Raw genomic sequence first — 12786 nt, forward strand, 5'->3', positions numbered from 1 at the left:
GGGCGCCGCCTGTCTTCCGGGAGCCGTGGGGTCTTCACAGAGACGCACACACGCCAGAGTTTCAGCGGCTTTATTTTGACGGACACAACCTCAGACACAAGCGGGGGGCAGCGCGGGGTGGACAGACGGGAGCAGCTCGGCCCAGGGTCTAAGCACCCCTCCCCCGCACATCGTCCCGAAAACACGCACTGCGCCCAACGCGGCCCCAGCCACGAGGATCGCGGCGCAGGCTTCGGGCGGCGTGGACAGGAAAGTGGAGCAGGAAGCGGGTCCCAGAGGCAAAGCCTCCCAGTCCGGGAGAAGCAAAGGGTCCCCCCAGGTTCTCCACATCTCCTCCTCATTAAACCATTTGTAAATGGGCACGAAGAAAACCAAGTTGAAGGGCATTGAAGCGCAAAGCAATCTGCATCTAGGGGGCGTGCATGTGGCCGGGTGTGAGCGAGTGAGCAGCGGCTATTGAACTAGCCTAGGCCTTTGGCCCCTTAGGAGTCCCCACACCCCCTGCACAGGCCCCAATGTGAGGGAGGGTGGGGGTCCCTGGCTAATTGCTATACTGGTCCCCTTCCTCTGTAAGCACCACCCAATCCCACCCCCCAGGGGCTAGTGTCACTTGGCCTAAGGAAGCGCTATGGACAAGGGTCACTCGAGTGCTCCAACCGCGATCCCATGTTGCACTTTGGTCCCAAGTTGGGGCTGGGAAGGCAGGGCCCGGCGGGCACAGGGCGCTGGCAGAGCAGGGGAAAGGGGTGAGCGCACACACATGCCCACCACCTGCCGGCTAACAAGGCTGGGTCTCCAAGTGTCAAAAGTGCTGAAAAGAGGGGACCCCCCTGGGGGAGAAGCAGCCAATCCCAGGCCCCTGTTCTTTTAGTGCCAGGAAGACACTATAAGAGGGTACATCTGCTCCCCAAGTACAGAACTCGGGAGGCACAGCACACTCCAGGGGCCCGTCTCAGCCTCTGCCTTGCCAGGAGAGGGCGGGCTACACTATGCAGAGCTACTGCCCTATGGCTGAAGCCACAGAAGGTACAGAAGCAAAGACGGCCGGCCGTTACGGACCAGAAACGAGCAAGCTGTCCCTCCCAGGCCCAAGGAATGGGAACCTGCCCACCACTGGCACCAGGGTCAGAGGCTGAGAGATGGGACCCATCAAGGAGCCCATTGAAGATGCGTGAGGCTGCATCTGAGGGCCAGGAAACCATCAGTGACCAGGGCCTCACAGACACGGGCTAGCGAGCTTACCTGTAATGCCCAAACAGGACATGCCCAAGGTGACAATGGCCGTGGCCCCAGGCTCTGCAGTGAGGGCACTGGCCCTGGCAATGGTTAGGTGACAGCAGTGTCGCCTCTGGCCAGTGTTGGACGTGGCAGGCCTCTGCCATGAAGGGCCGGCAGCAAGAAAGAACTACCACCGCGGGGAGGACGGGATCCCTCCGGGGCCTGCCCCGCACCACTGTCAGTACTGAGTGTTGAAGGGACCACACTCAGGCCACAGAGAGGGTGCTGGGCCAGCAGGGACACGCCTCCCACAATGCATTCTGCTCATTCTTTGTAAAGAGGCCGCACCCGCTGAAGGGCGCAGGGGCAAAGCTCACCTCGGAAACGGGAGCGAGACCCTTTGCTGAGGAAAGCAGGGCGGGAATCAGTCTTCACTAATGAACAAGGCGACACCCAGGGAAGGAACCCGAGAGACTGGAGCTGGCAGATGGACAAATGGACAGACGGACAGGCTCCAGGACTGAGAAGACAAAACTCTCCCAGCAGAGTCTGAGCCCCGCATCAGGTGCAGACCGTGTCCCTGTGCAGGCCAGCTCGCAGCTCTCCCCCCTCACCTGGGCTGCGGCCTTGAGCTTGGCTGGGGAAGTGAGCCCTGAGCGGACCACAGCCTGAGCCTGCGGGGAGCAGCCCACCCAGAGTAGCACAGCTGCCCGCAGGGCAGGAAGAGGACGCCCGCCCACAGCACGAGGCCTGCGGACGCTGTCTCACTGGAGGCCCCGAGGCCTGGTGGGACAGACTCTTCGGCAAGCGGAGCAGGGCCCCCCTTCGGTGGGACAAGGGGTGGGGGACTCCTTAGGCAGGGATCTTGGTGGGAAAGGCTGGCTGGGGTGTGCAGACAGGAAGAGGAGCAGGTACAAGTGCCGGAGTGCCTGGGAATCCAGGGCCTGCCCTCTGCCCTAAGCTGGCTTCAGCCCAGGTTCTGAATCTAGCCTCCTGCCAAGAACAGATGAGAAGGATGGGCCCAGCTGTGCACAGTTGGCCTTGTAGTGCCCTGGGAGCGTCAGTCAAAGAGCGGCCGACACCCACACCACTAGGATACATGCCCCTAGAAATGGGCACCCAATCCCTCTCCTTCCGAGGAACAAGGGGTGAATGGGCATGGAGGGGCCCGGCATAAGCCCAGGGCTTCACCCCACAATTAGCAGGGCCCTGCAGCCACGGGCCCCAAAAACCTAGGCAAGAGAAACCAATGTCCAAGGGCACCCTGTCCCTGCTGCAAGCCCCCCAGGGGCACCTCCACTACATCAGCCTGGACACAGCAGTCGGAGCTGCAGAGCTGAGGAGCCTGGCTGAGGGGGTGTGTTCTGCTCTCCTCTTTATATATATGGATGCCAGGCTACAGCTAAAACATTTCTTTTAGTTTATACCCAAGAGAAATATAACCCTTTAAAAGCAAGTCTGTGTGTCCTCACGACGAGTTCAGATCAATGGTCCCTGCCTGCGGGTGGAGAGGGAGGGGTTCTGGGCCCCGAGCTGGGCCTACTGGTTCTCGTCCCGCATCTGCTCCATGATGCTGATGAGGTTCTCCAGGCCGAACACATAGCCTCGGTCCGGCCCGTCGTGCACGGTGGGGTCATCCCGGAAGCCCTTGAACGTGCTGTGTGCAAAGTCGATCATGCGGACGTCCACCTTGGGAGAGGACACGCTCTCGAGGCTGGTGCTGCTGGAGCTGCCCGGGCTGGTGCTAGGGCCGCAGGGTGGCGCCACCTCGGGCAGCCCCGTGTCCAGGTGCTTGAGACGCATCTCGGAGCGGCGGTCCAGGCAGGACTCGGGCCAGCACTCCTTGCCGTCGTAGATGACGAGCAGGGAGCTGGAGTAGAAGCGGTAGGAGGCCTGCCGCTCCAGCACCGCTTTCAGGCCCCGCAGTTTGCTCAGGATGGGCTCAAAAAGGTCACGCCGCAGGTCCAAGCCGTTGTGCAGGTACTGGTAGAGGGCATTGCGGAAGCCTTCGATGGAGAGCCCCCGGCCATAGTACTTGTTCCTGCAGAGGTAATGCCCCGTGTCCAGCTGGTACACCTGAAACCCCAGGAGACAGACAGGTGAGTGCCACCGCAGTACTGAGTGCTGAGGGGCCGCGCTCCAGGCCGCAGAGCCCTGGCCAGCACTGTCTGGAAAGCACTTCTGACCACGCTGAGCCTTCCTGCTGACCCCACACAACGGAGCGGCGGGCCAGGGCGCCCGAGGTTCCCGCAGGACGGCCAGGAGAGAAGGCCAGCCTGCAAGTCCTCTGCCATCACTTTGAAGTCCTTTTCCAAGCTGCCCTGCGACCCAGCTGGACTCAAACTAGGAACATCTGACTGACAGACAAGAGTCTTACTTGCCCCAATGTCAAGGCAACAGGCTCTCCCAGCAGCTCTGTAGCTGGAGCCCAGACCAGAGTCACCAGACAAGGACAGAGGCTCAAGGGACATACACACGAGGAGGCGCTCAGCACCCCGGGACTCACCCTCTTGGAGGTGGTTCTGGACCAACGTGGACAAGGAGAACACTTGGCCTGGGGAGCGGCGGACATGGGCTCCCTAACAGGCTGGCGGCAGCACCTGGCTCTCACCTGCATGCCACAGACCCTGACGCCGAGCGTGGCCGACGTGCTCTGCTCGCACTTGCGCATCTGCCGGGCAGCCTTCTCGGCGGACGCGTCGTCGCCGTGCTGCCGGGTGCCCATCTTCAGGTCCAGCACGCACGGGCACTTGAAGTGGTGCACCACGTTCTCCAGCAGGAGGAACTCTGCGCCCAGGTCAAGGGGACAACAGCAGTTTCTGCAAAGGGGGCCTCTCAGCCCGTCACCTGTCGTCACCTCACAGACCCAAACGTGAGCTTCACAACACTGGCTTCTCCATTCTACAAAACTGCTTATGCCCTGGCCAGTGTGGCTCAATGGTAGAGCGCTGGCCCGCACACCAAAGGCTCTCAGGTTTGATTCCTGGTCAAGGGCACGTACCTGGGTTGCAGGTTCGATCCCTGGCCATAGCAGGGGTGCGTGTGTGAGGCAACCAATTGATGTCTCTCTCTCACATCAATGTCTCCCCCCCCCACCCCCCCGCTTCCACTCTCTCAAAATCAACAGGAGAAATATCCTTGGGTGAGGATTAACCAAAAAGATAAAATAAAATTTTATTGCCCTAACCAGTTTGGCTCAGTGGATAGAGCGTCGGCCTGCGGACTCAGGGGTCCCAGGTTCGATTCTGGTCAAGGGCATGTACCTTGGTTGCAGGCACATACCCAGTGGGGAGTGTGCAGGAGGCAGCTGATCGATGTTTCTCTCTCATCGATGTTTCTAACTCTCTATCCTTCTCCCTTCCTCTCTGTAAAGAATCAATAAAATATATTTTAAAAAAAAATTTTATTGTGGTAAAATGCACATAACATACAATTTGCTACTTTAAATATTTTAGGTGTGAACTCAGTGGCATTCAATATATTCACATTATCATGCCGCCATCACCACCCGCTGCTTCTAGAACAGTGGTTCTCAACCTGTGGGTTGCGACCCCTTTGGGGGTCGAACGACCCTTTCACAGGGGTCGCCTAAGACCATCGGAAAACACATATATAATTACATATTGTTTTTGTGATTTATCACTATGCTTTAATTATGTTCAATTTGTAGCAATGAAAATACATCCTGCATATCAGATATTTACATTACGATTCATAACAGTAGCAAAATTACAGTTATGAAGTAGCAACGAAAATAATTTTATGGTTGGGGGTCACCACAACATGAGGGACTGTATGAAAGGGTCGCGGCATTAGGAAGGGTGAGAACCACGGTTCTAGAACTTCCCAGACCGCAACCAGAAGCGGTGCCACTGACACTACCTCCCTGCCAACCCTGCCTCAGCCCTGGTCCCGCTCTTCCTCCTGGCTCTCCGGGTCTGCCTATCCCAGGCCCTTCATGTAGTGGAGTCACAGAACCCGTCCTGTGCCTGGCTCTCTCACTTAGCAAAAGGTCTTCTAGGTCCCTCCATACTGTAGCGTAACAGAATGCCATTCCTTTTACGGCTGAGTGATATTCCACTGTGTATAGACCACCTCTGCTGAAGTCATCACTTTTCATTCTTTACATGTGTCTTGCAGGCACATACAAACTAAAGGAGATTCCGGCAGGCTGTACACATCCCTGCACCGCCAGGAAGCCAGCCGCACCTCCCGCCCCGGCCGCCAGGGCCTCGCCGGGCCTGAGACCTAAGGAGACATGGTCATGGTGCTGCCATCAGGATGAGAAACTGGATTAGCATTCCCAGAGGAGTCTCGAGAAGCAGCTGGTTTACAGCTCTATCGGGCCGTTTTCTGACTTAACTGCAAACCCGTGGGCTACACATTTAAGACGCATCCCTTGGTACTTCTAGGCCCTTCAGCTCAAATGGCTCTGTGGCCCGGACTCCTGCCCTTTCTGTCCATGTTTTCAGCTGCCCCCACTGTCTCAGCACCTTCCCTGTAATCCCCACCGAGGGGGGGCTGCTTACTGGTTTGAGAGAGAGAGGAAGTTTGAGGTTCAGTCTCAACAGTCCCCAAAAACAGGAAAACAGCATGCTGCCGACAGGAGGAGGAGAGAGAGCGGGCCTATGGGAAGGGAGGTGGGATCAGGGGGAGCCCAAGCACAGAGGTCTGGCCATGGACTGAGGGCACCCGACAGGGCAGCCCACAGACGCAGCTGAAGAGCAGCCACAAGGATACTGTAGAGCTTCCGGTCCTTGGACTCGGAGCGCATGCGGCTCAGCTGCTGCTTGTGGCAGCGCAGGCTCCAGGGGTTGTGGCTGATCTTTTCGGAGCTCAGGCCGCTGTTGCCATCCAGCATCTGGAAAGGGACGTCCGAGTGGCTGTGCAGCTCCGCCTTCGGGCTCTTCGCCTCCTGGGAGCTGGGGAAAGAACAGACACAGGTCTCAGTGCACAGGGTGGGCGCCTCCCCTGCCCTCAACAACTCCGCCCGGAACCATGTGACATGACACCCATGAACGGCGCCTCTATCGGGCCTGGAAGAGGAGACGTCAGAGGGAAGAGCGGGCCAGGGCGCAGGGGGGGAAAGCAGGCCGCCAGCGAGGAGGGAACTCCCTTCCTCAGGTCAGTCAGGCCGCACGGGCTTTTGGTGAGAAGACGACCCCGCGGAAAATATCAGGACGTGACCACAGCCTCACGCAAGGCTCTGCTGGGAGTGACCGCAGGTGCGTTGCCGCACTGCCACGCAGAGCAGAGCCACGCAGGCGAGGCGTCCCGGCAATGGCAGGGGTGGGGGCGGCGGCTACAGTGACGTCAATGTCACTGTTCTCTCCCCAGCCGTGGACGACCCCAACAGGGTGGCGCTGGCAGAGATCTGGTCCTTTAACGGGAAGTGGAGGAGCCCTCTCAGCGTGACACAAGTCCCCTTTTCTTCTGGGGAGGGCACTGCTGAGCCATTCGTGGGTGCCTTTCTGTGATCCCTTCAAGAGCCACAAAGCTGGCTTCTTTGCCAACCAGCCCCGGCCCACCCAGAAGTCACCAGGGTGATGTGACCACGGGACAGGTCACACCTACATGGGTGGCCCAAGACCAACAGCCACTTCCCCCAACTCGACCTACTGCCCTCGAAGCAGACGGTGGCAGGATCTGCCCGCCCCTCACCTCTCGGTGGTCTCGAAGGGCAGGCTGGCTTTCTCCTCTTTGTGGTCGCTGCCGCTGCCCGACCGGTGCAGGCTCCGGCGGGAGTGCTTGCGCCGCGGCTGCTCCCGCTCTGGCGTGTCGTCCTCCACCGTCTCGCTTTCCACGTAAGGGTAGGCCACTAAGTTGATGTAACCATCACTGTCCCCCTCAAAACAGACAGACACCACCCCTGTGGGAAACAGGCAGCGCGTCAACAAAGGTGTGCAGCCGGCGCGCTGCTGCCTCGTTCTTGGTTGGCTCCCTATTGGAACACGTTTTCAAGTAAGTCCCTAAGAGAGGGTGTTCAGAGGTTGGCTTCTGAGTCCACAGGGGCCTCTTGCAGCACAGACAGCCCCAGGCCCCAGCGGCCTCTCTGAGCAGCCCGCAGCCCCCCTGAGTCTAAAGCCCTCGCTGAGGCTGTGGGATTGAATTTTGCGTAACAACAGGACTGAGCTGCCCTGAGACAACAGAGGCCCAGGGTCGCCTCACATCACATCGCATCGCATCGCATCACAGGGCCGACAGGAACCCGAGCTGAGGGGCTCCGGGCCGCAGGGACTGACCTTTGTACTCGGGGGTGAACTCCTTCATTTCGGGCGGGAGGGACTCGTAGAAGCGCTGCTCCCGGGAGATGAGGGGCTTGCACACCGTGTGGTCGTCGTAGCGCATCATGCTGCTGTGGCCGCCCACCTGGTGGATGAAGGGCTCCAGGAGGACCCCGCGGTCTCCGGCCAGACTCGCGCTCTTGCCGCACTGCCCCACTTCCATGGTTTGACAAACACACATTGCGTTGGGGGCCCGTCGCGCACCGGGGGCAGAGGACGCGGCTCATGGGCCACCGGAGGAGCGCGGGGTGGAGGGCCTGCGCGCAGAACGCAGGTCTGAGTCTGCGCAGAAAGGGGGAGGGGGGGGAGGGGGAGAGAGAGAGAGAGAGAGAGAGAGTCATAGAGTCAAGCACCCGACCAGCTAGTCCCGGCTCAGTGTCTGCTGGGGCGTCGGGAGCCAGAGCCAGAGCCGGAGCCGGAGCCGGGCCTGCTGTGGGGACGCGTGCGGAACGGCAGCCGGGGACTGCAGGCGAGGTGCATGCTGGCCTCCAGCTCCCTTTTTATGCACAAAAGCCCGCATTCCCTCCCTTTGCCGGTTCTCAGGCCCCTCCAAGCTCTCGAAAGGATGTGGTTTCAGAGCTGCCAAGTATGTTACTGCCATCAGGAAAGCACTGTCCCTGCTCTTCACAGAGGAGCTCAGGACAAAACCCCGACTCAAGCAAGGGTTTCTGCCCCAGAAATCAGGTCACACCGGGTTCCTGACTTTTCTGCTGAAGGTGCCACGCCCAGGCGGGGAAGCACTCCTGGTTGAGCTGTAGAATCATAAAAACGTCTTGCTTTTCCCAAAGGAACTCAGGCTTCAGATTTTACCAAGTTCGGACCATGTCCAGCACCTCCGGGCCTTCCTTTCCGCTGCCTTTATACCAACCAGTGGGACAAGGAAAAGCTCTTTGTCTTCAAAGACCCTCCTTGTAATGGCAATTTTCTCTCAAGAAAGTTAAAGTAGTGGGCACCTTCCTTACTACTGAGTATCTTCTTTTTTAAAAATATTTTTTTTATTGATTTCAGAGAGGAAGGGTGAGGGGGAGAGAGGTAGGAACACCAATGATGAGAGACAATCATTGAGTGGCTGCCCCCTGCACGCCCCCCACTGGGGATCGAGCCTGCAACCCGGGCATGTGCCCTTGACCAGAATCGAACCTGGGACCCTTCAGTCCGCAGGCTGACGCTCTATCCACTGAGCCAAACCAGCTAAGGCCTGAATATATTTTTAAAGCTAGGAAGGTACTGGCAAGACTACACCTCAAAGTTCAAGACTGAAAAATGAAATATGTGTAGAGAAGAATATGGTTTTTCCTGAACCTCATACCGACAGGCGAAACGGGCGGCACAAGAACGCTGGTGCAGCTGCCTTACCCCAGAGCTGCCAGGAAGCTACGCCCATCCCACTGCTGTCCACAAAGAGACGCGCCCTCACTCCGCTCCACTCCGCCAGGCGGATCCGCAGGGCTTTGAGGCAGCGCCTCTTTGCTTGGCCTCTACTTCCCAGATCTCCTCCAGGATCGGGCTCCCCATGCCCAGGGCTTCCCCAGGCTCCACTGTCCCCTAACAGGGGTCCTGGACACCCCGTGTGGCTCCTCAAGCAGCCTGTGCCGACCCTCACAACAGCATTGCACTGCCGTCTATTTACTCGTCTGTCACCACCACCAAACCATCCCCTCTCACCTCCCTCCAGGACCCAAGGTCGTTCCTGGCACAGAGAAAGTGCTAAAAAGAAGGTTTGTTGGACTGAATTAAATAACTGCAGAAGGCCCCAATGAATAAAAGCACATTATGAGCGTAACAGGAATCTCACTGTGGCAAAAAGGACTAAATCCACGTCTTACATTTAGGGCCTATGAATCATCTACTGCAGTGGTTCCCAAACTTATTTGGCCTACCGCCCCCTTTCCAGAAAAAATATTACTCAGTGCCCCCTGGAAATTAATTTTTTTTTAATTTTAATAGCAATTAAACAGAAAGATATATGTATTAATGTTTCTGCCTTTTTCGTAAAATATAGTAAAGAAAGGTGTAAATTAGAAACATTGAAGTTTGAAATTATGAAACTATTGAACTCAGAATAGAAAGGTAATACAAAAAAAGTCAAAACAAATGCACCTGTGGCCATCACCGCCCCCCTGGATTGCTGCAGCGCCCACCAGGGGGCGGTAGCACCCACTTTGGGAATCACTGATCTACTGGGTCAAGTCATTTCAACCCCAACATGATTTCGTCAAAACCCCACTTAATCTTGTTCCAAGTGTCTGTTTTGGCAAAGGAAAGCCTAGCTTGGTGCCATACTTCCCCCGACCCGACTCACACCCTCCACACACAACCAATAAGAGATACAACACAGCAGCGCGAGGACCGGGACTGAGAGTCAGAGCATGTGACTTCTCGGTTCAAAACCCTGCAGTCTCACCCCGTTTCAGCCCAAGTCCCAGTCCAAGTCCCTTACCAGAGCCTACGCGATCCCACAAGACCTGTGGTCCTCCCACCGCGTCCTCCGCGGTCTGGTTTCCTAGCCCGCTCCCACTGCTCATCACCGCACTCGGTCACACCGGCTGGCACGCGGCATACTTTGCCCTCGATGGCCTTTGCACCTGCCTTGCCTTCTGCCTGGACCATTCTTCCCCCAGATACCCAAGTGGCTAACTCATTCGCTTCCTTCAAGAGTACTGAGAAAGAGGATCAGCTCAAATGTCTTTCTCTTTAAGTTTAAACTGCAAACCCACGTGGACTCCCCTTAACCTGTTCTACTTTTTCTGCTTTTTCGTGGTACTTACCCTCTTCTGACATAATATATATTTTATTTATCGATAACGTCTGTGTTTATTTTTATTATGATGTCAACTCATGAAGGAAAGACTGTCTGTTTAGGTCACTACTATATATTCTCCTAAATGCCTGGAGTAGTGTCTGGCACATGGTGTCCACACAATAAAAACAGCTGATAAATGACTGCATGGACATGATGTTTGTTACAGGTGTGTGCGGGAGGGTGGTAAGTATATAACGTGAAAAAATGTTTGTGAAGGACAAGTTCTTTCTTCCCTTTTCCCTATTAGGGCTGTAGATAAAAGATGTTTACAGGCTCATCTAGGGCCGAGACCAGAACAAAGAGGTGGCTTTCCAGAGGACAAGGCATGTTGGCCCCAGGACAGAATTCCAAATCCACACACAAAGAAAAGGCAAAATTCTGCATTTGGACTCAAAAAGATGTTAGATGAAAGAAACAGTTTTAAATGTGCCTGGATAAGAATAACAACAATAGCAACTAAACAAAATATGGAAGGGAAAAGCCTAGGACAGTGATGGCGAACCTTTTGAGCTGCGTGTCAGCATTTTGAAAAACCCTAACTTAACTCTGGTGCCGTGTCACATACAGAAATTTTTTGATATTTGCAACCATAATAAAACAAAGACTTATATTTTTGATATTTATTTTATATATTTAAATGCCATTTAACAAAGAAAAATCAACCAAAAAAATGAGTTTGCGTGTCACCTCTGACACGCGTGTCATAGGTTCGCCATCACTGGCCTAGGAAGAGGATGCGAGCAGTTTTATTAATAATACAAAAGAGAACAAGGGGGAAGTAGGCAAACATACAGATAATCTCAATAATAAAGGATGAACCATATCAAAGAATTCCAACTAAATTTAGAAAAGACAATGTAAGTTGGTTTGCTTTAATTCAAAAACAGAGTGAGCCTAGAAAGTGGCAACGAACAAAAGCCCTGGCGGCGAGCACCTGCCATCAGACATGGGAGCGAACAAGGTCAGGGCTGTTTTAGCACGAGGCAGGCGTACCCACAGCAAGACAACACCTGGTCTCCACGTCCCTGAGAGGGACAGGCGCACGCACACTCAGCACGCAGACCAGCAGACTCGCACTCCGAGAAGTCTGGTTGGAATTCCAAATTCGGTGGCCAACCTATTTTTATAGCCTCAAATTAACCACTTGAGTGTGATATGCAATCTTTTTATACAGGGAAGCATCCACAGGTATGCTTGAAAATTTCCTCAAATGTTGGTAAGAAATAGTTTATAACTCCAAGATTTCCACTACCTCTTCTGAAGTTAAACATATCCATAACAACAGTATCATGCCCTTTCAAAATCATACAACATATTTTAGTTTTTAAAAAATTAAATTTAAACTTGGTTAGTCAGGAATGCTAGGCAAAATTCTGGCAATAATGTATCTTTAGTTTGTTTTTTACTCTCTGATATAATCCAAGGTCAAAATAGCAAAAAGAACACAATGGGCCGATACGTCATTCTAATAGAAAAGAACAGCACCCCAAGCTGGTTGTACAGTTCTGGGCTTTATGAAAGCGAATTTCAGAAACAATTAGCTCACACAGACTCTGACAGGAAAGACAGCGAGTGCCCTCAAATTCACGGGCGCACAAACCAGAGAAAACCAACAGGAAGGCTGTGTGTTCTCTGCAGCAGCGGTCGCCAACCGGTGCTCCGCGGACCCCTGGTGGCCCGGGAGGTCCGAGAGGTTGGCGACCGCTGCTCTAAAGCTCGTCAGCCAGAGCCCACGCCTCCCGACGCCTGGCCCACTCTTGCTTTTCCCCACGAGGCGGTGGGCACTGACTGGCAGGCAGCTCAGGGGCGAAGACAATCCTTGCCCATGTGGACCGCCTGTTGGAAGCAGGTGCTCACAGACTCCTCCTCTGAGGATGGAAATACAGGGATGTTTTCAAAGGAAGAAGGCTGCCACCTTGAGCCTGCCCTTCCCATCTACCAGGGCCTGGCACGCCCCTCACCTAGAAACCAGAGGTGTGTGCAGAGGCCGAGAGCAATCTGGGTTTGAAACGAGGAGACGGGAAAAGGCTTACAGGGATCCATTTTGTTGTTTGTCCTCAGAGAAGAGATGAAGAATTGTTTAGACTCCTGGGTCCTCCTCCCAGGGCCACGGGGCAAATGACATCCTCCTGAGAGCAAACAGGAGCGAGGAGGAATGGGAAGTTGGCAGGAGGCCGAGATGTGCCAGCCCATCAAGAAACAGCCAGAACAGAAATAATTTAGGGCAAAGAGAAAAGCTAGAATCCAGTGAACCCCTTTCCTGTTTTTACTGGATTTATAAAAATTAGAAACCTGTGCTTACACACACACACACACACACACACACACACACATTTTAGCAAAGATCCTTTTGAAAATATCTTTCTTGACTGTGCTGGAATGAGTGGGGGACGGGGAGGATTGCAAGCAGAATTTTAAACACGGGTCCCAGTGACCCAGGGGAATCAAAATGAGACCAGAAGAGAGGAGGAACAGAGGTGT

The 12786-nt window shown here is 54.9% G+C and overlaps 2 protein-coding genes across 3 annotated transcripts in view; both read right to left on the reverse strand.

The window, feature by feature from the left end:
• The window catches only part of GMPPB (GDP-mannose pyrophosphorylase B), a 3134-nt gene extending 2747 nt beyond the window's left edge, over window positions 1-387 (reverse strand). The window contains exon 1 of the mRNA XM_014538996.1: window positions 190-387. Coding sequence (XP_014394482.1) covers window positions 190-387 — 198 coding nt within the window. The remainder of the gene's footprint in view (window positions 1-189) is intronic.
• Window positions 54-12171, reverse strand: IP6K1 (inositol hexakisphosphate kinase 1). 2 transcript variants are annotated; one of them, XM_014538962.1, is made up of 5 exons: window positions 12095-12171; window positions 7461-7784; window positions 5959-6140; window positions 3830-4005; window positions 54-3294 (listed from the first exon to the last, which is right to left on the reverse strand). In XM_014538962.1, the coding sequence occupies exons 2-5, from the start codon at window positions 7727-7729 to the stop codon at window positions 2758-2760; spliced, it is 1164 nt and encodes a 387-aa protein (XP_014394448.1). In that variant the 5' UTR covers window positions 7730-7784; window positions 12095-12171; the 3' UTR covers window positions 54-2757. The 2 variants fall into 2 exon arrangements, with proteins under 2 accessions (XP_014394448.1, XP_005865439.1); XM_005865377.2 differs by lacking the exon at window positions 12095-12171 and adding an exon at window positions 6880-7087.
• Window positions 12172-12786: the final 615 nt, after the last annotated feature.

This window comes from Myotis brandtii, unplaced genomic scaffold (assembly GCF_000412655.1).
Source record: "Myotis brandtii unplaced genomic scaffold, ASM41265v1 scaffold207, whole genome shotgun sequence".
In the NCBI taxonomy this organism is placed as follows: domain Eukaryota; kingdom Metazoa; phylum Chordata; class Mammalia; order Chiroptera; family Vespertilionidae; genus Myotis; species Myotis brandtii.

Excerpts from the sequence above, each read along its gene's own strand:
- IP6K1 (XM_005865377.2), bottom strand. The coding sequence starts at position 7,683 with ATGTGTGTTTGTCAAACCATGGAAGTGGGGCAGTGCGGCAAGAGCGCG. Across the intron at positions 6,141-6,879 it reads CCCTTCGAGACCACCGAGAG|CTCCCAGGAGGCGAAGAGCC; the intron begins GTGAGGGGCGGG and ends TTCTTTCCCCAG. Across the intron at positions 4,006-5,958 it reads CAAGGACCGGAAGCTCTACA|AGTTCCTCCTGCTGGAGAAC; the intron begins GTATCCTTGTGG and ends ACCTGGGCGCAG.